This window comes from Battus philenor, unplaced genomic scaffold (assembly GCF_028537555.1).
Source record: "Battus philenor isolate CCGP_79_NKW_IND1 unplaced genomic scaffold, ilBatPhil1.0.hap1 SCAF_4, whole genome shotgun sequence".
NCBI lineage: Eukaryota > Metazoa > Arthropoda > Insecta > Lepidoptera > Papilionidae > Battus > Battus philenor.
The window spans coordinates 5,109,093-5,134,394 of record NW_027181704.1 but is presented as its reverse complement, the minus strand read 5'-3'; the positions used below and the strand labels follow the sequence as shown (position 1 = coordinate 5,134,394).

The window sequence follows — 25,302 nt, the reverse complement described above, 5'->3', positions numbered from 1 at the left end:
TTATTTTTCTGTTAAAAATTAAATGTCCACTTTCAAAACTTGTTCATATTTTTTTTAAAATTTTAGTCAACTTTAAATATAATTTATGTATTTATTATCCAGTATCATTTCATTATGCCTCTCAGATAAACTTAGGATCTTTTACAAATTTCACAGTTAGGTCATTAATAAACCTAGATTAAGTTAACATGGTCAGAAACTCCAAATTATATATTCTACATTATTAAAAAGATAGCAGAAATTAATTTTTTTTATCTTTTTTTGCAGTAACATATTTTTTAACATAATTTCATAAGCCGAGAAAACATTGTTTTTAAATGAATCTATAAAACTGTTGTGAAAAGGTAATAAATCTTTCATATTGAAATAACAAATGTAAAAATATATATAATCTATAACGAAAATTGTAGAATTGTTAATATAAAGGAACGATTTCATATTTTTTTAAATACAATTTGTATTTTGAAATTTTTTTTTGCCATAGTTCACTAAACTAAGTTACATCACGTTTCAGATAATTTTTTTGTTCATATTAAAGTCACTAGAGCGTCCATTTTAGTTCAGAATGTACTTGTAAAGGTTTTATTTAAATGAATAATTAGTTTTAATAGGAGTAAAGCGGACGTTGTGGATGGCGAGAGGGAAGGGCCGACGGCAAGGTGGTGAGTCCGGCCGGTGCGACAAATCAGCAGACGCGCGACGCGGCCCGCTCTGCACTCTGTTGACAAGATCATAATACTCATTTTGTGCACAGGATGAAACAGTACAGGCGGAGTAACCGTCACTCTAAGTGTACCTCAATATCTATACATTTTGCCGCCATATGTATTGAGCAATAGTTCGGCTGATGTTTGACAATTTGTTACGTTTTTCAAAATAATCGGATTGCTTCCGAGAAGTTTACAATATATATACGCTAAAAACTTTGAACTGTATTCTACACTTCACTAAAGAAATCACTAATAAAAACAACTATACAACCAAGCGGCTACTAATGGTTGACAGTGTAGAATAACTCTAGTGGAATCGATTTTCATATTATTATGGTCGTCTCCCAACGATCGCCACGATGGAGGGTCTATATAACATATTTATATAACATATGTGTGTGTATATATATATATATATATATATATATATATATATATATATATAGCTTTATTACTTTAGCTTTTAAGCGATTAACTCAGAACTTGTAGGCTTGTATATAACACTGTTACCTATGTCTAGCGTCGCAGGTGCAGGCGGCGCCTGTGTAGAGCGCAGCGGCCGCCAGGCGGCGCGCGTGTCTCGAACACACTCGCAGCGGTTCATGTGCTGGGGGCGAAGCGCCCGGCAGCCCCGCGGGCGCGCTGCAGCGGCGCGCTCGCACCAGCGACGAGTACGTCGGCGCCGCTATCCGCTCCACCTGCGCCCGTCACCCTACTTTTATGTTATACTAGTGATCCACCCACACAACGCGAGCCTACGATAACAACGTATTACTTTCAAAATATTTCATTTATCTACCGTATTCTACTTAGAACCTTTAATAAAGTATAGTGGATTCATTATAATTAACATGTCTGCCGATAGATTCCCACTGAAAGACATAGGTTTCCCCCAAATACCATCATGATGACCGGTCTAGCGCTACCCGCATTCAGCGACTTTCCGCGACTTCCCGCGACCTTTACTATGTCATCGGTCCACTTAGCGGAAGCCTACCCACGCCGCATCATCATTTAAACTAAAATTCTTTTATGTTCGCTAATGCTACAGAGACTGTAGGTAATCAAGTGTCGGAGCGCTTACCTCAAAGGGCGCGTGCCGGCGGCGGCGTCGCGGCGGCGCGGCGGCTGGGGTGTCGACGCGCTTGCGGCGCGCGCCCTCCGTCGCGCCGAACAGACCGCGCTCCTCTGCCACGCGGATCATATACTTCGCGTCCAGCCGTGTCAACTCCTCCATTAATCAAAAACATTGCTTTAACGACAATTAAATCCATCCACGTTAAGAATGCACTCAGTCAGCCGGTGCTTTATAACATACGCCTTCAATTGGTCACTGTGAGATTGATATCATAATTTTAAACTTTTTGATTAGTAATTGGAATTAGCTGGGCCAGCGAACAAGATGATTTACTTGCCCTGAGTAGACTGTAGTAATTTATGAAAAATCTGCCTACTCTCGAACTTAGTTCCTGTGGAGAGGTTTAGATTTGGCGCCAATTGCACAATTTCAAACCTTCCGTAGCTGTAAATGCGTTAGCGTTTAAAACCATATCCCTGATAGAGCTGATCCTGACAACACAAGACAATATCAGTTCAGGTAGTTGAATGTAAATTTTGAATTTTTGGTCTATGACCAGTTGGTTTCCTAGCGACATTTATCTTTAATTTTCTAATTAACAATTATCATGTATTTTCTCATTTGTTTATTACGTATTTACGAAAATTGATAAATAACAGGCTTATATAGATAAATCTTGTAAACAAGCAATTCATGAATATCGAATATCACCAGCTCTAAGCAATCCTGTGTTAGTCTAGTAGGTTCGGGATCTCCAAAATGCTAAGAACTATCAACCAAGGGAGTTTTAGTGGCATGGAGTTACCTCTTGTTCTTCCGAGAAGGTCAAAGTATCGTGTACACATAAAATTTCCCATTGGATATCTAGGTAAGATTGCTCAATTTTGCCAAAGACTAAAAGTACCCTCGCATCATAATTTCAATTGATTTATTACGGAAAAGATACCTTTCTTTGAATGAGACCGAGGTAGCAGCCGTCTCTGTCCAGAATATAGTTTATGTCTAGTCCGTTACCTAGACCCGGTAAGGTTTGGATTTCGAATAAGTCGCAAGAAGGAACCTGTGTGTAGAAAGATAATCAATATATACAATATATATAAAAATATAACGTAATCAATTAATGTATGAAAACCCCTATTAAAATCATTGGATTCAGAGATAATAATGTAATAATGTTACATGCAAAAGCGTTTTCAAATTCTAATCTGTACTGCCAGGAGTTGTAGGATTGATCCCTGCACACCGTATGATTTTAAGTAGTTGTAAAAGATTTAAATTTTACATATTCATCTCTTTGAAGCTTTTACACCTCTAACCAGTTGCCATGTTTATAATTTTAGACAAATATTACAATAGAAATCTGGCATACTCGTATTGTCGGACAATATATCAACCAATATACGATATAGTAGTTGTCTACTCTAAGACTACTCTTAATTGTGGGTAGTGATTTCCTCTTGCTCGTCTATCGATCGCCTACCGACCTTCGATCAGAAGTCAAATTCTTTCACTTTAAATGAATACCCATAAAATAATTTATAGGAGCTATTCTTGACAGTACATTGCACATTGACCCCTTGAATAGGTTCTTTGATTATCATACAAAATTATAGATTCAAAAACATACGTTTAGATTTAATAAGAGAAAGCTTTTCACAAATATCAAAAAAAAAAACAATACAATTATTGAAAAGTTTTGGTCGAAATTATTTGTCGTCAGCTTGATTTTATTAACTAGAAGAACTAATTGATGTAATAAATTTACTATTTATTAAACGTAAATGAGGATACGAATGTTTCCGCAATTACTTACGTAAACGTCAGGGCTATCTTTATCAGGATCTCTTGGAAAGACATCATCTTTGGTTTCGTTTTCTGGAATGGGCCTGGCCTTAGTTGTTCCCGGTTGCGGGTAAGTGTCAGTGTTATCTGCTTGCTTAGTCAGAACTGTTGCTATGTCAACGTCCTGTTCGTTTTGTAAAGTGTCATTTCCGATGTCTTCCTGATCGAATTTAACAGTATCAAATTGTGGAAGGTCAAGTGAGGTTGAAGAACTTGAAGGTGATATTTCAATCTCTTCTTTTGGTTTCATTGCCTGCATATAGATACTTTTGTTAGAATTATTTAAAACTAGTTTGAACGTTTGCATTTGGCGAACATTTAGTTATTTCATTCGAAGAAATTTTGTATTGCAATTTTTATCGTATTAGCTAAGGCAAGGAATGTTGTAACCCGCTTGTAATCTGCTGTTTAAAAAAAGAACCACTGTTAATAATGGTTACTCTTAAAGTTAAAGTAAGTACATTTAAGAAAGTAAATAATCTCATAAATTATTAAAATGATTGGTGGAGATTACAATGTTACTTCATATTAATGATAATTTTTAATTTTACACCCCATCACATTTTGTTAAGTTTCTCATAACCATGGTTAAAAGTGATAACAAGTAATGGAAAGAGCTATTCTTGACTACGAAACTACTTGAAACTAAAATATATGGAAAACTAAATTTGTCGATATAGGTTGCAATATTTGCAAACTTAAGTGATATTGGGTCACTTTTGTCTTATCAATGACGATGAAAGGGAAATGAAGTCATTAGAGTGCAGTATGAAATAGAAGTATAGACTGCACACTTTTCAGGTAGAGCTAGAGAACACGAGAGAGAGAGAGAGAAAGAGAGAGAGAGAGAGAGAAAAAGAGAGAGAGAGAAAGAGAGAGAGCGGAAGGCTTTGGGGAGAAAGTATTTCTGCAGTAGATGAATTTGAGCTGCTGATAATAATGTAAACTCACAACGTTATGATCCTTATGTTTTTTCTTAAAGAGAGCGTGTCTCTCCCGCGCCAGTCTGTTCGCCTCCGCCACGGCGCGCGTCACCTGCGCTTGATTTTCTGCCTCCAGCGCCGAGTGCGTTTCATATAAGATGAGCTGGATCTAAACATTAAAACCAGTTATAGAAACACTTAGAAAAATAGATGTGAGCAACTTTATTGGTTTTCTGTACAATGTTACGTTTGCAGATCTTTCTGTATAGTTTATATATTATAAAATACTTGTTATATAATTATTTCAATAATATATGTATCATAACTAATCTGTAATATGTACATCCATTTGTCGTTTTATTGCCACTCTTTGTTTGACCTTCTTAAATAAGTATTTTATTTTATCTTTTAGTTGTCTTGTAGAAATCGATTTGTGATAAGACCGCACTTCATATTTCATATGCTTAAAACACGTATTTTTTCGTTTTGTTAATGGACATCAAAAACAAATTCATAAATAAAATAATAACTATACCATGTTTTATATAGATATACTGAATATTGCAATTTATTAATCACAAAAAAAGACAATATGAATTTAACGTAATCTCGAATCTTATCAAATGTGTGTATAGTATCCGGCATTTGATTTGGCAAATAGGGTAGAAGCATAATACTTAAAACAATGATCGTTTCACTTCTGTTTTACTGATCGTTTCTAGCACACATTGCTTAGATAGCTTGGTAGAGATAAAGAAGTTAAAAGTGTGTTTAAATGATTAATATTTCAGACGACCCAAATCAAATACCGGGTATAATACCAAATTTGTATTACCTGCGGTTTAGACAAAAGGGTTTTCAATGTTCTTTTTTGCTCTTCCAATATCGATTGTACACGAGCTTTGCCTTCCATATTCATCTCTGACTCGGTGAGAATCTAAAGTTAATTTATTGCTTTAAATGTATTTTTATCAGTAGCAATATTTTGTAAATTATAATATTTTTAACTAAAAAGATTAGAAAATAGGTAATTACAGGGTAGTATTCAATTTATTTTAGAATTACCCACCTCCAGCATTGCCAAATCTCCTCCGCGACCACACACCAAGTCTATAGGGTCAGTGACTGCTGAGTACGAGTTTGGTGGGGTAGCCAGAGCAGCCACAACGCCATCTAGCGCGCTGGCCACTAGAGGGGATTCCCCGTGAACGGGCTCGCTCAGTACGTACACGGGGGCGCCAGATTGGGGCGCCTCCGAGGCCTCGATGCCCAGCTCCCGAAGTGAACTAACGTAACTGCCTACTCTGTGAAAAGGTTTTAAACTTATGATTTATCATAAAAAGATAATTCTACACTTGTTGCGACTTATAATATCTGGACATTATCTGGCGGTCCCAATTATCATAACAGTCAATAGACCTTTGTCTGGCTGTTATGATAATAAGTAATGCAACTACTTTGTGAACCTAAAATAAATAAAATAGAAATGCGTACTTATCCCCGGCGCCAAAGACGACGAGTTTGCCGAGTTCGGGCGTGGCAGGCGCTGGTGGCGTGCTGGCCTTCACCACGGCCGCCAGCTCGTGCAACTGCGCCGCCAGGTACGCTGAGCAGCGTGGAGATGACGCGTGTGTTTGAGCGACCACACCCTTCAAGGAGTTCGCGCGCAAAGCACGACACAATGTGGACGCACCCTCGCAAAATTCACGTTCCTTTAAGACGAGAATCGAATTACGGTCATGGACTAGAGAAAAGTTACCTAATCTAATTAAAATGTAAGACTTTTTCTCTTTCTGTTGAAGTCGATGCCGAAAACCTTAAAACTTAAAACAAAGGACTTAGTAATAATGAAATAAATAATCAAACATATAGGATTAGTTAGCACGCCTTTTATGGTGCCTTATTGTACTGCTCCCTGTTTTTAGTAATACCAATATGAACCTTGAAGATCTTGATCAATAATATAAGTTAGTTTAATAGTTTTCTTTTATCGTAGTTCCTCTTTTTGTAGAAGTGTTTAGTTTTATAATATAACAAGCCAAGAGCAAGTTTATGGAACGTAACCCCTGTTTTCGTTTACAGGTATTCACTGTGTATAAACATATGGGGCTGGCATACCTGAAGAACTATAACCCCGTTTTTGACAAGGTCCAGCTGTCCGATGCTCACGTTGTCAGGCGGTCGCAGTGTTATGAACCTAAAATTAATCACGGATTTACATACAGCCATTACTGAACTTATTTCTTTGATTTATTTTTATTTAAAAAATGTTAATCAATTTATAAACGTTAATAATATATACTTTAAAATGGCCAAGCGGATTAGCAAAGTCTTTACTTTGCTAATCCGCTATCTGGCAGGGGGCAAGCTACTTAGCGCGCGGAACAGCCGCTGGGGCCTTAAGATTTTTGAGTGGAGGACACGGACTGGCAAGCGTGGCGCAGTACGTAAGCCCATAACATGGACAGACAATCTCGTTAAAGTAGTTCAGGCCGCTTCCAACTGGTTCTACCAAAAATTTATAAGGGAGACCTATGTTCAGCAGTCGACTTTCTACGGCTGAAACGATGATGACGTTGATAATATTATAAAACCACTCTCAGGAGGACTTGTGTGCAAAATTATTAGCTAATATGTCGTCATCGAATTAGCCCATAGACGCCCACTGCAAAGCAAACGCCTCCTCCAAAGATATCTATGGAAGGATATACCATAATCGCCACGCTTGGCTGGTGGCGATCGCAGTGTTGTATTATGGCACGCAGAGGACGCTGCTGCCCATCCTCTGGAAATGGAACCTGCGACCTACGATCGCAAGTCTCAGTCCTCAACCGCTGGCCTAACACTGCTCAAGTTAGTTAACCATATATGTCGTTGAAATGAACCGGCATAAACTTGTGTGTACAATGAATACTAAACATTAACATTAAATTTAGGTACAAATGAATATTGCTACTATCTTTTTATTGTTATTTACTACATGCTCATTTATATATACATTTCGCATACTAAGAATAAAGGTATAATATGGAAGGCATTCTCTGCTAGTAAATGTTTCACGAGTCGCAGAGTACTAATGTACCTTTTTGAAATTAAACAAAAACATATCCTACGAACTCAAACTTTTACTGTCCGTATGTTACTTAGTGAAATAATATTATATCGCATGTTATTGCTTTCCTCTGCAATATGTAGCTGCGGTTTCGTCAATAAAGGCGTTAAAAACCCATTAAAAATTTTTTTATTTATTTAAATAAATGACAATTTGTTTTGGGTTTTCATAAAATTTTTACAAACATAGCATTTACACTGATTATTTGACAAAATTCATAATTATCTGTTGATTTTTAATATTTATTTAACGTACCTTGGACATACGCGGTCGAATCTGTACTCTCCGGCGCACAGCTGTCGCGAACTGCTGTAGGTGTAACCCAGCTCATGTAGTCTCTTTACCAGCAGAGGGACTTTCCTGCAACCGATAATAGAGTATTCTTTTCTCTTACTGAATGCAGTTGATAATGATTTTAAATCTTGGCATGACATGAGCTTCAATACAATTTTTAAGTCAATATACAAAACTAATTCTTTACCTGAAAGAAAACTTTTTCGTAGCACGATATGCAATGACTCACGCAAATTTAAAAAAAATAAAGGTTTTTTTGTATTTTATTACATGTATACAGATTATTTAAAAAAAATATTAATCGGCTTTTAGAATAAATGTGTTAATAAACATTAAATGCATATATTTTAATATCATCCTATTTAAACAATGGTTGATAAGCGTTTCTTAACTATTCTGCTCAATCTATAGCGATAATGCAATGAAATAAGCGCTATGGCGTATGTTTAACATGTGCTATTATTCTTTGGATAAAGCTACCATTAGTTATAGTTCTTTTTTTTTAAATTTATAGTTCACACGGTGCGGACACATTTAATTGTTATTGTTCCTGTTTACTATACAATAAGGTGTAATATTGTAGACTGATTGACATTTGATTTAGTTTGCTGCTCTACTGCTATCGAAATGGCAATTGCAGATTCCACAGGTTCCACAGGGCATAACGGACCTCTTTAGGTATCGAAGCTTGTGGCTGACTATATACTACAGTTTTAACGGATTGGATGACCTCTTAGATCGTATAAGTAGAAGCTTTATGGATTGATTACATTCAAGGGCTCTTGCGAGAGGACTTGTTCTGTCACTCTTTGATAACACCCGCTTAGCATCTCGATTTCAGGGCGCTCGGGAGGGCCGGACCTTGACTTGATGAGTTGCTAAAACTTGGCTTACATTACTAGTACTTTGAAAAGCATTAGCGCGAGGGGGTGGGGGGACGTGGCGGAGGACGGTTCTTTCTAAAATGATCGGGTTTTTGCGACACCTGTGATACACGACCTCGATACCGATCAGGCTGGTTTGTTTTAGAACATCGCTAAAATATTTTGTACGATGCCTGTCTTAAGGTTTTCGCGTCGTCCGGAGACTCGACCATATTTCTTGGTCCCAGGGCGGCGCCGCGTTCAAAAGAGCCGGGGATGATATTTTGTAGGTGACTGCGTTTTGGTTTCATTCTTTAAGAATCTGAATGACATTCGGGTGGTAACGTTAGTGAGAGAAAACCAGACTTGGTCTTACTTGGCTTTGAAGGTGTTAACCCAGCCGGTAACGGTGTCCTTGTTGACGCATGCCGATACGCACTCCTCGCGTAAATGAGGCGGCAAAAGATCTGCTAACCTGCAACGTATACAAAAAAAGGTTTTTTAATCTTCATATGTATATAATATAAACATAAACTAAATAAAACGAACGCTTAGCGCGAGTCATTATTTCAACATCATTATTATTTCAGCCGTAAACAGTCCACTTCTGGACATATATTTTTCCCATAGATTTCCATTAGGACCGGTAGAAAACGGCGTGCATCCGGTGGCAATATCAAAAGACTACTAATAATGTCAACACATTTTCATTGTAAATAGTATTATTTGATACACGACATTTTTTATTCGATGTGGCCATTTTTTGGTTTTTGATGACTAAATAATTTATGGTTAAGTATCGTTTTTTAAATTTACCCTATCGTTTAAAAAGGCAAAGAAAAGTATAGCTTTGCAACTTTTCCATTTTTAGTGCCTCAGAATCTTCAACATGATTTAATGAAAATTTGTAATCAAAAAAATAACTGAACAATTCGTGGAGCTGTTTTCGAATTTTACATTGAACAATGTGTGGGTATTAGTTTTAATCTATACAAGGTTATTGGTGTAAAAGATTTAAGTAGGTGAAAATCTTTACAGCTTTTAGACCCATTTTCAATCCATTTGTATCAATTGACCAGTCTGTAATAAGATACATTGATTTCTTTTTCTACTGGAATGCGACATTTAACTAGATTTTGATAAAACAAGTCTGCAGGGAGATATAGTTAACAATAATTAATTATAATACATAGTAGCCGTAATTTCGAAAACACTTTTTCTTTCTACATTGTCATTAAGTTATTTATTATTTCTAAAACCATTGAATTTTGTATATGGTGTACCATACGTTAATTGACAATTAATATGCTATATATTCGCCCCTTTAAAGCTTTTACGTTAATACAATAAAGATAGACGAGAAACTATTACGTGTAAGCCTTGTTCTTTATACGAATCCTCGCAATAGCGGCCGCAAAATGAACCCTCTGCTCCCAAATGGCGTTCTCAATGTCCTTGAAAGGCGGACCGGCCTCATCGAGGAGTTTTGTCGTTCGTTCTAGCTCTTCTCTTTTCCTGGCGCTCCACTTGCGTCGCGCCAATTCCATGAGAAATAACCAGGTCACGTGGCGGTGTTCGGAAAACTGGAAATTAGTTTTTCATGCATCAAAACCTGAAGGGAAATGTGTTATCGATATGGTAAGTAAGGTTGATAGTAGTGCATTGAAATTCCAAATCGTGTCGCTTTAAGATACGACATGGTTTTTTTAGGTACGATAAAATCATTATCGTTGCGTTAATTAATGTCAAATAAAAATCGAACAATAAGCTTGACCTAATCAAAGAATATGAACTAAAAAAATCTCTGACACGTACTTTAAAAATAATGGTTATTTGAAAAAAAAAATAATGAATTTAATGCACCCGGTGAAGTTCTTTTATCACTTTGATCATTTTACTTCCATTTTACCACGAGTAATCTTCTACACAACACTTACTATAAAGTATGTGATTTAAGATTTTTTGGATCTACACAAAGCAAGCGATTTTGGGTTTATGGGACACCATACTTATTCAATGCTTAGCAGGATAAATTAGTGCTACGGCAAGAAGTAAATAGCTCAATGAAACAGAGTTTAATCTCCATTTTTCCTGAATTAACTTTCTGTTCTAGCTATATTGATTATTTGTCATCTAGTTGGATTAGCAGAAAGATTATAACTTAAGTAAATTAAAGTTGACGATCACATAGTTAAGGTCGTGGGAATTCGCTACATCCAGGCAGCGCAAGACCGGTCATCATGCCGATCTTTGGGGGAAGCCTATGTCTTGCAGAGAGCGTCGATCGACTGAAAAGGAGAACAAGAAAGATATTACATGAATAAACGCTCATAAATATACGTGCGAAAGAGACAAAGATAGATGGTAAGTAGAGATACAATATGGCCTAACACAGTAGTAGAACAAGTAACATATGCAATGTTCCTTTTTTGTTCCCACGACCTACGCAATAGATTTATCTTAACAGAGACCCGACGAACCCTACTCTTACGCAGAAGGATTTACTGCATGACTCAAAAAGCACTTTTTTGATATATTTCGTTGCTTATTCAAAATAATTACAACTATTAGCGTACAAATAATTTATTTATTTAGTTATTTGTTGTACAGTAAAGGGAGGCTCCTGCCCACGCCTACACCTAGCTACTCCACTGCCGAGATAGCCACGGCAGACATGACAAAACTACACGACTAAAAATATGACTACACGATTAAGAACCATTTCATGCTAAAATAAGGATTTTTATATTTCAACATTACAACTTACGTAGGTATTATTAAAAATTATGTAACAAAGGTAGTAGCGAAAATCAATAACATACATATTTAAAGATTTGTTGTTTGTACACAAATTACAAAAAAAAAACGTTAAATGTTTTGATCGTCTCGAAATCCGCGAAGGTCACGTTAACAAAGACTATTTTATTGTTTATCGAACTATACCGAATTGAAAAAACCGAAAATAAACGGCGATAAATATAAAGCACATTTTCGTGTGAGCGTTCTCGGGGTTTAAAAAAAAAATGTCTCCGGTCACGTCATTGTTATCGAGCGGGTTCGATTCTCCGTCAGTACATCCCTGTCGAACCTGCCCTAACTGAGAGCGATTACGATGCTTGTCGGTACTGCCTTAGTAACGACACAGAGTATGACCTTGTCGCGAAAAAAACACGAATGTTTAGTAAGATTTATGGTTTACAGTACTGCATGATATTTAGGCAACCACTATGTTAAACGAAAATTATTACCGTATTAAATCATGTTCTTATTATTTTTAGCTGCGTTCTTTTGTAGTTCGACCGTTTAAAAAGAAATTAAATAAAGGGTATTCTTTTATCAATTGAGATAGTAACATTGGATATGCTGAACTGAAAGAAAATTCACAAGTGACAGATACGTTAGCTGTTTTTTATAATAAATAAATCGCAATTTCAGTTTCTTTTTTTTTCCTAAATTTAACAAGCTTTTCCAGAAAGAGAAGCCATGTACATTGTTTCATAATTAAGAACTCAACAACCATATAAATATTTATTAACATTATTAACTGTTCAGATTATCGGTAAACAATACTTCTAATTATTTATAACTCGTCAACAGAATGTAAGGAGTATTATAAGATTTATTTCTTTCATTTATTAATTTTACAGACTATTACTAACTCTGAGAAGAGATCTTTTATCGCGTTATAAGAACAATGACAAAAGAACTCGATTTGATTGAAACTGGAATCAAACTGAGCTACTTTATAACTGAGTCATAAGGCGTCCTTCAACTTGGCACGTGCTATGAAAGATCTTTGAACAGTCTATCACAAACTCAGTCGTACTGCCGTAATTGTTTCATATGTCCGAAGTGTGACTTTACACTTTAATCGTAAATTTTAAGAAATTACCTTTAGTTAACGAAGAAATAGAAATGCTTTACTCACTTGTGAAAAGTCGTCAAAGAAATCGATGTCCTCTATTGCCTGGTCTAGAATAGATTTATCTGCAAAGCAATCGCAAGTATTATTTGTTATGTCCGCATACAACACACATATGTACAACGCGTGACCTCCCTTGTTTACAGACGTTTGCGCTAAATCGCGTGATGCCGTATATTCTGCCCATAAGCCCAAGGACTGAATAATAAACGTGCCGTAAAGAACAAGAAATAGATGCTTACGACGTTTTTATTCCATTCCCATGACCGCTATAACGCGTCATGTCACTGCCATACACCTAACATGGAACGTTTTTTTACTAATTCTTTGTCTGTAAACTCTTATATTTGTTTTTAAAATCCAACTTTCACACCCTTTTAACACTTAACACACTGCTTTTAAACTGTACTTAATAATGATTAAATAAATACGTAGATATACAGGCGACAGCTTTCTATTGATCCTGTTGGAACTCTTTGAGGAAGGCCCAAAGGGAACGTCTTTCAGCTGGAATGATGTTGAAGAAATATGTTCATGATTTTTAGCAAATGCTGCATGTAGTTTTAATGCACATATAAATAAATGTAAAAAAAAATTATATATGACTATACAGGGAGATTGATTGTAGGCATAAAAACTTTAAAAGGATGAATGCTTAGAGCACATTTTTCAGTAAAGTTTTGCACCTATTTACAATCATGTTAATGCATCATTACATCATCATCTGTATAAAGTTATCACTCTGAAATTTAATTATTTAATTTATTTTAATAATTATTTTTTTAGCTACAGGTCCGTTCTTAGAAGCTAAGAAACGCTGCGAAATTATTAGTCAATTTTCTGTCTTTATCTCGAAAGAGCCGTTTCTTTTAAAAGTCAACGTTTACACATTTATAAAAATTCCATAAGCTTACAAATCTTCGATTATTACCGAAAGAAAATCATGTGTATTTTAATGGTAAAATAAAATACATCGATTATCATAAAAGTTATAAAGGTTTGTAGGTGTGGGAAAATTCAGACACGGTTGTAGCTATTTCAATATTGGCAGTGTCTATGCGGCGCACATTTTCTATTGCAAGTCGTAAGGCAATTTCAGCGGCACGCTAGCCCTTATCGCCACGGCATCGCGCGAGTGTGTTGTGATAAACTTAAACCCCCCGACGCCCGTAAACTAGTTTATAACGTGGTGTGGTATCATTTACAGCGGCAGCTATTTATGTGTAGGGTAACCAAAATTTACAAATATCTTGGATATGTTTCATAACGCCAATTGCGTTTAGTTAACATATATGACATTCGTAATTAATTTGAAATACATGTGTGATTGTATTTTTAAAAACTAAATGTACTTTTTCAGTTTTAAGTTAAATTTATATTTCTGGTTATCGCTTTTTATACGTACGTCTTGTAATTTAACTGTATGGTTAATGTGTTATAAAATATTGTAGTTATCTCTTAAATGTATTAAATATGAGTACTCTGTATTGTATGTACATAGGATTTCCTATTCTTTCTAACACTGTTAATGATTGTCTGCTAGAATGATTAAATATCCTTTCGTAAAAATAAATATGTAAATATTTTTAAAAAATCGTGAGTTCTATTGATGAGATTTATTCATCATTTTTAGATTGTCACTATTTGAAAGAAGTTTGTATGTAGATCATAAATAGTAAATGGTCTTTAGGTATTTTTTAACCGACCAGCTGTTTTGGTATATTATATGATATATTGCATAATTATTAAACTTTCACAGAAATATTTGAAAAAATATTTTGATTTAAAAAAATTAATACTTGTCCGAATAAAATATTATTAGACTTGGAAGCCCTATTATTTACGTGCTAGCTTAAGCGATTCCGTGTCACTTAATGTTAAGCGCTTATGGGGGTTTTGGGAGTGATTTAAATGTTTTGACTATTTCGGCTTATAACTTTACAACAATCTTTAGTTATAAATGATTGTGTAGTTCTGTCAGCAATTCTTCAGTATTTTTACCAAAACTTATTTCAAGTAATCATCTGATAAAATTTCTATACTGTAAAGAAATCCAAAATTATTATGTCATAATCGAAAAGTAATTTTTGTTCCTAAACGTGTAACATCTTATTTGCAAGTAACATTACTTTTTGTGACGTTTGTAAATGAATAGTAGTCTGAAATTTTATAAATATGCTCTGTTCAAATTTTTTTTTACAACAAAGCGTTAAAAATTATTAACCATTTAAAGTCTTATTGGTTTTACTTCATCATCATCTTCAAGCCAGCCGATAGACGATCACTGCAAGGTAAAGGCATGCCCTAAAGATCGTCACGGTGTTTGGTGATGCGCTACCCACATCCAGTGATGTCCTGCGACCTCCACTATGTCGTCGGTACATCTAGTGGTGGGTCTATCTACGCCGCGTCTACTTGTTCTTGTTAATTTACTTCTCATCACAAAATTATACCGCTAAAATAAAACATAAAATAACTATGAAAACAAGGACTTACATCGGAAAACATCGTAGATTAAAGAGTAAACGTAACGCATTTCTTGTTCGTCTTCAAAGTCCACCTCCATCGGGGGTTTGAAGAGAAGACGACCCGCCTTCAGCACCTTTGACAAATTGTTTTTTGTTTGTAATTTTTCAAACGTAAATGATGTTTTGTAATAAATTTTCAGTGCCATCATACATTTGAAAATATTGTTAAGATGTGTACAGGATAATATATCAATTATGGCCTTATGGTTCTAGAGTATAGACCACGCACTGGCGAACGCAGAGTAGGACATTCACACACAAGGTGGATGCTGACCTTGTTAAGGTCGTCAGAAAACGCCGCAGGTTCGCCGCATTTAAACCTACTGGAAATATATAGGGAGGCCAACTGAGGACGTTCTGCGTCTAAAACGATAGTACCAATGATACACCAATATTTTTTTCGTCTAAGAATATGTTGGTTTCCACTTTTATACGATAATGTTTTAATTAATAATAAAACAACGTTGTCACCTGTCCTATATCCCAAGCAGGTCCGGGAGATGTTTTGATGGCGACGGGCGTCGGCGCGTTGGGATTTTTTGTGCAAACAACGAGGTTCCAAGGTGCCCATTCCTCGCTTATATCTTTTGAATTACTTCTGATACTTCTATTGACAGCATCTTCCCTAAAATGATGTAATTATACATTTCTAACCGATTGTTTATTAAGGTTATTTTATATGTAAAACTAAAAACAAATAGTAACACAATAATACAGATTAAAGATATTTATTCAAATCACAAAAAATCTCGACTGATTTTATTGTGGCCTTTTCTCAATTTGGGGCTTGCTTACCATTATACGGGAAACTCGGTTTGATCATTCTTCTTATGACGTAGATACGTAGACCATGTATGATGCATAGTAGAAAATTAAATGTATATAACAAATTAATATTCTTCTCGAAAAAAGTCAATTAACAATTGTTAAATGTAAGTATTCGCACTAAGGAATTTCATAAAAGTTAATATTTTAAAAAACTTATAGTGAAATGTTTTGTAGCAACAAAATAAGAAGGAAATGACAAGTCAGATCTGCACACTAAAATTGCATAACTGTCTCATTGCTATTAAACAATATTGACATTTTTAATAATTTCAACGCTATATATTCCTCTACTGAGCATTCTTCGAAGAATAAAGTAATTTTAAAAAAATCCTATCGTTCGCGTAAATTTCGTTTCACTAATAAGAAAAATTTCTATTTTACTCACGGCTGAAGGGATAAATTGTGGTGTACAGTCATTATTTATAATTATTTCTGCTCCATTTTGCGCACAACACTTTTCATTCTAAAATATTCCATGATCTCAAACTTCACGCGTAATACGATTTTTATTAATACATCGAAAATTGTTAATAAAGTATATTAATTAAGAGTTCAAATAAAACGAAATACGTTACAATTCAATAAATACTTTACCTAAAATTTAGATACATCTCTTTATTTTCATTTGTTTTAGAAAAAGTGACACACAGATTATATTTTATGAAATTTTAACAAAGAGTTTATAAAGTCATTAAAAACTTTTTTTCTTATTTTAACTTAATACTTTATGTCTAATACGCCAAATTTTGTTGCCTCCAACGATAAATCATACAAGTTTATACATTAATTTATCTAGAAGCGGATTTCAGAAGGCCTTTTACATTGTAACGAGATATCGTAAAGAAATTCGATTCGAAAGAAAAGAAAGAATTTACTTGCTTTGTGAGTGATAGATTATAGGTGTAAAATCTTTAAATGAGTGAATATATAGCTCATTTGCTGTTAATAAATGTATGGTACATCCAAACCAAAAATCAATGATTTTAGAAATAATAAATAGCGAAATGATGACATAGTACGAAGAAGAGTTCTTTTAAATTCGGAATTCTACTTATTTAAATTAATTATTGTCTACTATCTATTCCGGCAGACTTTGTCCTGCCAAAAATTAATAGCCTATCACATTCTACTAAAATATATAGATTAGTCACTAGTTAGGAAACAGCTTTAAAGGTGTCGGTTTCCTGGTATTTATCCATGTACACACATAAATCTATACATGTATATATATATATATATATATATATATATACATACATAGATAAATATATAGTTCAGTAGTATTAAAAGAAATAAAGTGCTGTAGGTTTTATAGAACATACAATTGTGCTTCTGAATTGTTACGCATGTAGGCATTGTATTGTTGTAGAGGTCATGGCCATTCCATAATTAACGTATCCATTCGAGGCACCCGACCAATCTTTTCACTGTACTTTCTCTGCGTATTTCCAGAAGAAATCAATCAATTATATTTATTGAGGATAGACGTGACTCTGAGATATAAATTTAAAAAATACTAGTAGTTTGATTTATTTAAAATGAACCTCAGCTAAATAAAGTGATGAGTCTTTAGTGTAAAATCGTATAAAAGGTGAATTTAAAGCTTATTTGTGATCAAAAAGCTAAAAAGCTTTTATACCTATTTCCAAACACCTGTATCAAAAATTGATCACTCTGAAATTTGTTTTATCATTTAGTATTTCTATGTAAATGCGACAGACCGATAATTTCTGGCGGTACCAATTTTACAGATACGGATAGTAAACAATAATTGATTTTAATATGGAAACGTAATTTAAATATGTAAATGTTAATTACAATTTTTTATGGAAAATCTTTTTCTTGCTTACTTTGATTTCGGATATGGTATATCATACATTTATAGACAGCAAATAAGCTACAAATTCACCCCTTCAAAATTTTTACACCTATAACCAATCATCCTGTATATACTTTTAACTAACAATCTTTTAATAAATGATACACTACGAATCATATATTTGTTATAAATACATATTACTTTTAAAAAATATTAATAGTAATAATAGAAAGTTTTGGATTAATTTTTTTAAATAGACACACTAACAATTGTTGAGGCTATTGTTACAGATATAGCTGCTAAAGCATACAGGACTTAATACCTATAGAAAAAAAAATATAACATATTTCGGAGAGATTATTTTATACAGAATGATTGGCAGTAAATGGCTTTTAAGGTTGTTGCTAACATCAGCGCGTATAGCTCATTCACACTTGTAAAGCTTTGTATTTTGAATCAAATGTTTTAAAATACTATTTTAAAGTATTATTGAAGTAAGCTATTTATTGTGATTGTAAATGATACTTGCGTATCCATTTCCAGAGTTTTTTGCATGGCGACAAGCTGGAAATATTGCTGGAGACGCCATTCTTTATCGCTGGGAAGTACGAGTCTTTCGGCCTCACTTGTGTCTCCCTCTTGTCTTGCTGCATCTTCTTGACAAAACAATTCGGCTAACAGCTTGGGGTAAGCATTAAACAAATTGCTCTCGTTGTGTTCACTGAGTGCCACCCATAGTACATTAGGGTCATATTGGTTTGGCATATGGGTATTTATAATTCTATTACTAATTTCACTTCAGTTTGTCCTAGCTAACACTTGATTTTTAAATCACTTTGTTAGATAGTGTGAAGAAGTATTGCTTTTAGTTTGAGTGCCAGTCGACTACTGAGCGCGTTTAGCTGACGAGACATAGTCTACCTGTTGCATGAGATGTATGCGTTAGTTTAAAAACGTTTTGAATTAAACCTTTTTTCGAAAAGTTAACTGTTTTAGGTTATGTGATATTCTTAATATAAATCTTATAGCTATTGAGTATATAATTATTATGTGTATAAACGGAGCAGCTTTTTTATGTTTTAATTATAGTAACGTGGACAAGGTGTTAATATATTGTATCATATTTTCATCATTTTATAGCGGGACAAATGTAAGTATAGTACTAGTTATTTGCCGATAAATACGAGAGGTGTGTACTGCCAGTTATGGGTGTAATTATATGAAATTTATTCTTGGTAATTTTTAACACGAACGCGGGACTGTGGTCCACCTTGTAGCCCACTGTCCGACGTTCGGAGGATTCCGGGTCGACTCCGAATGTCGATTAGGCATAAAGGTTGACGAAGAAACAATGGCTTTACTAATAAGCGATGAAAATACGAGACCTACATTTGTAAAACTGTGTAGAAAAATTGCAAAAGATATAATAAAACGAAATAAGACTTGAGAAAAATTGTAAAACCAAATAAAAAATTAATTGTGAATATAATGATAACTGCAAAACAAAATTTTATAAAATTGAAGAAAGAAAAAAGGGAAAATGGTAAAAGTAAGGAATTAGGTGACGAAAGAAAGGAATGGGAAAAGAAGGAAATGGAATGAAAGGGTAAGACAGACAAAATAAGAAAAAGAATGAATGAACTTAAGATGAATGAATGTAAAGTTCGGAAATAAAATAAGGTGTGAAGAAATTATTAAACGAAAAGAATTCATCCTGTCCTTCCACAAGATAGGGAAACGATAGGCCCCTAATAACAGGGGCTATTTAAAAAAAAACTACTCTTGTGGGCGGAATTTTGTGGATTCTTCTCGTAGCTGGCCTTAACTTGATGAAACGAATATTTTATTACAATTTAAAAATGCAATATTTTTCAAAGTGATCAATTTATAGACGGCGATTAGAAATAGGTGTAAAGTTTTAAACTTGTTGACAAATGTACCTAATTTGAAAAGGGGTGAATGCCACTTTAAAGCATATCTAAAACCAATCATATAATAACTCTATGGTATAAAACGAAAATACTGTCAACAATCAATAACAATTTAAAAAGCCTTATCTGTTACGTTTTACTAAAGTTGACAAACAATCAAACACTGCATGACTAAAAAAAATAACAAAATGATAACTGTTCATTAAAAACCACAAAAAAATGTAATAAATAATCTCAAAAATAAATATGGTACAGTAATTTACATGACTGCTCGTTGACCATGGAGTCAGTCCCATCGAATACAGGAAGTTTTGCCGAACGTCGTAAGCTATTTAAAGATATCTGGGACTCCACAGACACGAGCAAAGACAATGTTAACCTTCAGAAACCTACCGTGATAAGGTAACGCAATTAATTTAAAAATATTAATTTCGTCAAATAAATAAAATATGAATATTAACAGGTATTTCGTTACTTTATAGCGATACTTGTGTTAATTACATCACCATCATTATTAATATTTATAAATTAAATTTTTCTTTGCTTGACTTATACTGTTGCCCAAGTGATATTTGTAGATCCCCTGAGTGTGAGAGGCAAGGGCGCTGTAAACGCTTACATTAAAACCTCTTTTAAGGTAGTGAAACTGGAAGGCTCCGTGGCCATCGACTCAAGCCACATAACGCTTTATTTTACAGGATTGGGGTTAAATATGTAACCACGTAATTAATTTAAGAAATGTTTGATGTTTTCAGAACTGCAAGAGTTGGTGAACAAGATATAATTGGTAAGAGGAAGAAACAGCGAATCAGACATTTAAGATCTGTTTGCAAAAAAATATTGCACTTTTGCGATCGCGAAGAAAATGATATTTTTGGCCCGGTATAAATTTTAATTTGTTTTCATACTTTTAAAATATCAGAGGATATCGTTTATTTATTTAGCTTGATAATAGTATTGCTGTAGTGTTTAGAGACTCGAGCTGTATTCTGCTACTATCATCATGATTTTATTTCTGGTATAGGATGTCCACAGAGATAGGAGAAAACATAGGACCTGAATCCAGCGTCTTTCGACGATCTTAGTGAAGTCGTCTGTCCACCTTGTGGGTTCTATGTGTGATTCTATGCTGCGCTTGCTGATCCGTAGACTCCACCATAAAACCTTAAGGTCCCAGTTGCTATTTGTTCTGTGCGATACGCTAAGATATAATTCAATAAAATTCTTTCTAAGAAATTATGGGGTTGCGATGTGTTAACTATAGATAAATTTACTATATTCGGAGTTCCGATTAATGCACAAGTGTAAATTTCATCTAATTAAAAAGCAACACTTTAAATATTCTTCTCACTCGGACAATCGTAACCAGGATTTTTTCCATACTAAAGTGCTCTCTATATAAACCAACACTTCATTCAACCTTTGGTAAATATGCATTCAAAGGTCCGGTTTCTGTTATTGTTACAAGAGCTATCGCAGTATATCGAAGTGATAATAATTGATAGCCTACATTTGTTTTTTTCTGTGTCAGATGGCAACGGCCCGGACTGAAAGACAGATTGAAGATTTCTTCAAAACATTTAAACCTCCACTTGAATCATTATCAGGTGAAGTAGAAGACCAAGGTAAAAAACCAAAAAGTGCAATATCGTCTTCTAGTTACTTATCGGAACCTAACGACGGAACAAATAGAAGAAGGAATGAATTTGAAAGTAGATATTCTGGGAACAGCACACAAAATAAAATAAATAGGAATACCAACACAAATACTATAAAAACATCATTTGCACAAGGTATGTCAGTAAATTTCGTTACATCTCGATGATTTCTAAAAGATAAAGATTTTATAGCGAATTAAAAATTATTTATATTGTTTTTCAGGCAATAAACCAAAGAGCGTTGGCAATTTTTACGCAAAAAGTAAGCCGGCACCGAGGCAATTATGCACAATGCATACAATAAATATACCAAGAATACTGTAACAATGCTATAAATAAAATATTTATCTTTATTACTGATTGCAATAATTAATAAACGCAAATAGTTTTATAAAAATGATCCTTGTTATTTTTTATCGCTGTATTATTTTTCGTCGTAAAGTTGACGGAGTTAGCAGATATTTATTCTAGTGTAAATAACAAAAAAAGCACGAATTTACCTTTGGTCACCATACCGTATTACTACATTGTTCTTTTAATTACCACGTGCAATAAAACGTCAGTAGTGATCATATTTTACATTTCTGCAGTTGTCTTAAATTAAAATGTATTGAGAAGTCTGTACAACGATCCTTACGTGGATTATGTGTAATTTTTACATTCAACAACATCAATCGATTTACATCATTCAATGGAAACTATGATTCCAGAGTCATAATAAGTACTTAAAACTTAGTGTGTTAAGTTGTAACGGACGTTTTAGGCTGATTGTTAACTATAGCTTAATCCTACTCCTCTAGCGAAATCATATATGGGTCTGTTACGTGTTGTAATCTGTATTTTAAATATCTTCTATGCAGAAAATTGGAAAGCATACAAATTAATAAAAAAGGCATAGAAGTTTTGGTTTAGTCTGTTTAAAAGCCAAAAAATCATTTTCCCTATAAAATATGCTTTTGATTTTGATTGATTTGATGGTGGCTTGTAAATAATCGTCAACAATTGTAAAGAAGTGTATTTAAAATATAAAACCGTATTTATAAGGAGGTAGAGCGCGATAAAAAGTTTTTATTTTATTGTCCTAAATATGTTAATGTCTTGAATTTTCCAATTTAATAGCTATCACTGTCCAACCAACAATTGAAATCACAGATTAAACTTGAATTAATGGAACAACATGTTTAAAAACAGGTTAAAGAGAATTTAATCATTCAAAGATACGTGAAATCTCATGGTAAAAAAAATAATCACAGAAAAGCAAAGTAACGCATCCGCACACAAATATAGATTCATTAATATTATCCTTCCATCGTTATTACTCACAAATGAGGTATTAAGTATTTTTTTGAAATTAACTTTATTTTAAATAAACAGTATATAGTACAAAAATATTATTTAAACGAAAACATTTCAAAATTTGTACAAAATTACTAATAACTTTCGACTATTTTTATCGAAAAAACTTTTTGACATTTTATCGATATTTTGTCTGTGAATTTTGTTAAGTTTACCTACATAACCATCACAGAATACTTATAAATTACTCTATGAGTTTTCCGCAGCTAATCCAAACCAAATCGTATCGTATAATGTCTTAAAAATAAAAATAAATAAAGCGTTATCGCAAACTCATTTGGTAAGATTATCTTCAAAATGTGATGTTTCGTGATAACTAATTGCTTTGTTTATTTTGTGTGTGTCGACGTAATTGTGTCGCAAAATGTGGTTAGAAAAACAGAGCAAATTTTGTTATTCTCACGCTCATCTTTCACAAATATCATTGTAGATGTTATTGGGAGTTAAAACACAATGTCTGACTACGATCTTCAGTTTCAAGCAGATTTAGAAAAGGCTCAAGCGTTAAGTTTAGAAAGTTTGGCTCTTGAACAATTTCGAAGACAGAAACTACTGTCTAATTCAGGTAATTGTCGTAACTTTGTTTACTCACTTACACCGTTTTGTTAAGGATTTACTTATAACGGATGTGGTTTTATGGTTACTTTAAAAGTTTTATAATTAAAACTAATAAATCTGCTGTGTGATGATTTAACATTATATTAACATCCATAAACAATTGAAACAAATTGAGCACATACTTGATAAAATAACTATCAATCAAAGGGAAGTGGAGTTCATTTACCTTTCTTTTAAATAACCATAGGATTGTAAGACAACCTTATACAAAATATGATTGCTAGGTTCTCAATATAAATATTTTATTAATTTATAGTTTATTAATGTATTTTTTTATTAGAACTGAAATTTATTTAAAAATACTATGAATAATACATTTATGTTAATAAACAACATGTAATATAAAGCCTTAATAAAAGTCCTTATGTTTTTATTATTAACTTTAAAGTAATCCTTACAGTATCCAAAGAAAGATTTTTCATGTGTTAGTTAATTTTCATGTTACATTAACCATCACAAGAAAGGCCTGCCACTAGCACATAGAAAACAATATTTTATCTCTACTTTGGGGTCATCGATATTATGATTTAGATAACACAATATAAAAAAAAATCTTTACAATAAAATTAAATGCTATAGTTTATTTACTTTAAAATTTAGTAAATATGAAGTAAAATTAAATTTTTAAGTTCATAAAATAAATTTCTTACATTTTTATTGTTGCGGTGTTGCAAATTTAACATGTCAATTTAAATTGTCTTATGTAGAGGGAGGCAGTAAACTCTATCATTACTTAATATTGTATATGATTGTTCCATGTGCTGCTTTAATTAAAAAAAAATTTAAAGTATAAGGTTGTGCCAAAAGTTTCTTTAGGGCTATGTTATCACTGACTTAAAAGCGACTGTGATTATTTATATGTGAAGATTTGTATTAGCTGAGCTCTTTTAAAATATTGTTTGTTAGTGACAAAGTTTCTATTAAACTGTTTTTGGCACTTTTCAATGTAAAAAGTAGAAATGAGCAATAACCGTGTGTTATGCTCTATTGGTTTAAAAAAGACAATAATGTAATGAACAATGCAGATAAGATTTGCACCATTTATGGGAGTCGAAAATGGCTTTAAAAAAAATTAGAGCTGACAATGGGGGGCTGAAAGATTAAGACTGCAAAGAGTAAAATGTAGTTGAAAATTTGCCACTAATATTCCCTAGACCAGTGCTCTGCAACCAGTGTGCCATAGGTCGAATACAAGTATGCTGCAATAAAATTAAAAAATTTAAATTTTACATTTTTTCATTATACTTATTTAAGAAACAGTGGTACATCACTCAAATTTAGCTTTTGGTGTGCTGTGAAATTCTAGGTAAGATTTTAGTGTGCTATAGATGAGAAAAGTTTGCAGATCACTGCCCTAGATAATGGTTCATCAGCATTTAATGAACATGAGATAAGCAAATCAATGTGACGTTTGGGTTCCATACCTATTGAATGAGATATCTACCTTATGAACTAGGTCTCTAGTGCTTTTTGCTTATCTAGTGACATGGAAGGGTTTCTTTCTTAAAAAGCGTTGTAAGTGGAGACAAAACTTCTATCATCTTCAAAATATGTATTAAAAACTCATTTGGTGAAAAAATAGACTTAACTGTTGCAAAGCCTAGACTTCAAAAAAGTTTCTTTTTTTGCATTTGGTGGTACTAAAGGTGTAGTGTAATACAAGTAATTAGTTGAAATCATACTTTCAACTGGATTAATTGAAAGTTACTTTAGTTGAAAAATGGCCTTAAGGAGAAAACCAATGTGGCATTGTTTTTCATCATGGCGACAAAAGACCACATATTGCATTGGCACAAATTATTACAATTTAATTGGGACCT

General features: G+C 33.5%; 3 protein-coding genes across 3 annotated transcripts in view; 2 read left to right on the top strand and 1 right to left on the bottom strand.

The window, feature by feature from the left end:
• Positions 1-510: 510 nt before the first annotated feature.
• Positions 511-16,568, bottom strand: LOC137928947 (uncharacterized). Its single transcript, XM_068771955.1, has 17 exons — positions 16,486-16,568; positions 15,744-15,897; positions 15,241-15,346; positions 12,751-12,809; positions 10,194-10,405; positions 9,199-9,297; positions 7,921-8,025; positions 6,672-6,750; positions 6,048-6,265; positions 5,623-5,857; positions 5,389-5,490; positions 4,582-4,722; positions 3,602-3,883; positions 2,735-2,848; positions 1,795-1,941; positions 1,221-1,408; positions 511-718 (listed from the first exon to the last, which is right to left on the bottom strand). The coding sequence occupies exons 1-17, from the start codon at positions 16,515-16,517 to the stop codon at positions 583-585; spliced, it is 2,409 nt and encodes an 802-aa protein (XP_068628056.1). The 5' UTR covers positions 16,518-16,568; the 3' UTR covers positions 511-582.
• A 3,562-nt stretch (positions 16,569-20,130) lies between these two features.
• On the top strand, positions 20,131-21,832 carry LOC137928946 (uncharacterized). Its single transcript, XM_068771953.1, has 4 exons — positions 20,131-20,252; positions 20,606-20,732; positions 21,382-21,643; positions 21,732-21,832. The coding sequence occupies exons 1-4, from the start codon at positions 20,131-20,133 to the stop codon at positions 21,830-21,832; spliced, it is 612 nt and encodes a 203-aa protein (XP_068628054.1).
• Positions 21,833-23,042: 1,210 nt separating this feature from the next.
• Pi3K68D (phosphatidylinositol-4-phosphate 3-kinase catalytic subunit Pi3K68D) overlaps positions 23,043-25,302 on the top strand; it is a 32,567-nt gene continuing 30,307 nt past the window's right edge. Inside the window, exons 1-2 of the mRNA XM_068771498.1 lie at positions 23,043-23,144; positions 23,295-23,429. Of these exons, the coding sequence (XP_068627599.1) occupies positions 23,318-23,429 (112 nt within the window). The 5' untranslated portion in view covers positions 23,043-23,144; positions 23,295-23,317. The remainder of the gene's footprint in view (positions 23,145-23,294; positions 23,430-25,302) is intronic.

Coding starts and splice junctions, on each gene's coding strand:
- LOC137928947 (XM_068771955.1), bottom strand. CDS start 16,517: ATGACTGTACACCACAATTTATCCCTTCAGCC. Junction 6,751..7,920: donor TTCGACCGCGTATGTCCAAG/GTACGTTAAATA, acceptor GATTAATTTTAG/GTTCATAACACTGCGACCGC. Junction 3,884..4,581: donor AACATAAGGATCATAACGTT/GTGAGTTTACAT, acceptor ATCTATATGCAG/GCAATGAAACCAAAAGAAGA.
- LOC137928946 (XM_068771953.1), top strand. CDS start 20,131: ATGGAGTCAGTCCCATCGAATACAGGAAGTTTTGCCGAACGTCGTAAG. Junction 20,733..21,381: donor AAAATGATATTTTTGGCCCG/GTATAAATTTTA, acceptor TTTCTGTGTCAG/ATGGCAACGGCCCGGACTGA. Junction 21,644..21,731: donor AAAAACATCATTTGCACAAG/GTATGTCAGTAA, acceptor ATTGTTTTTCAG/GCAATAAACCAAAGAGCGTT.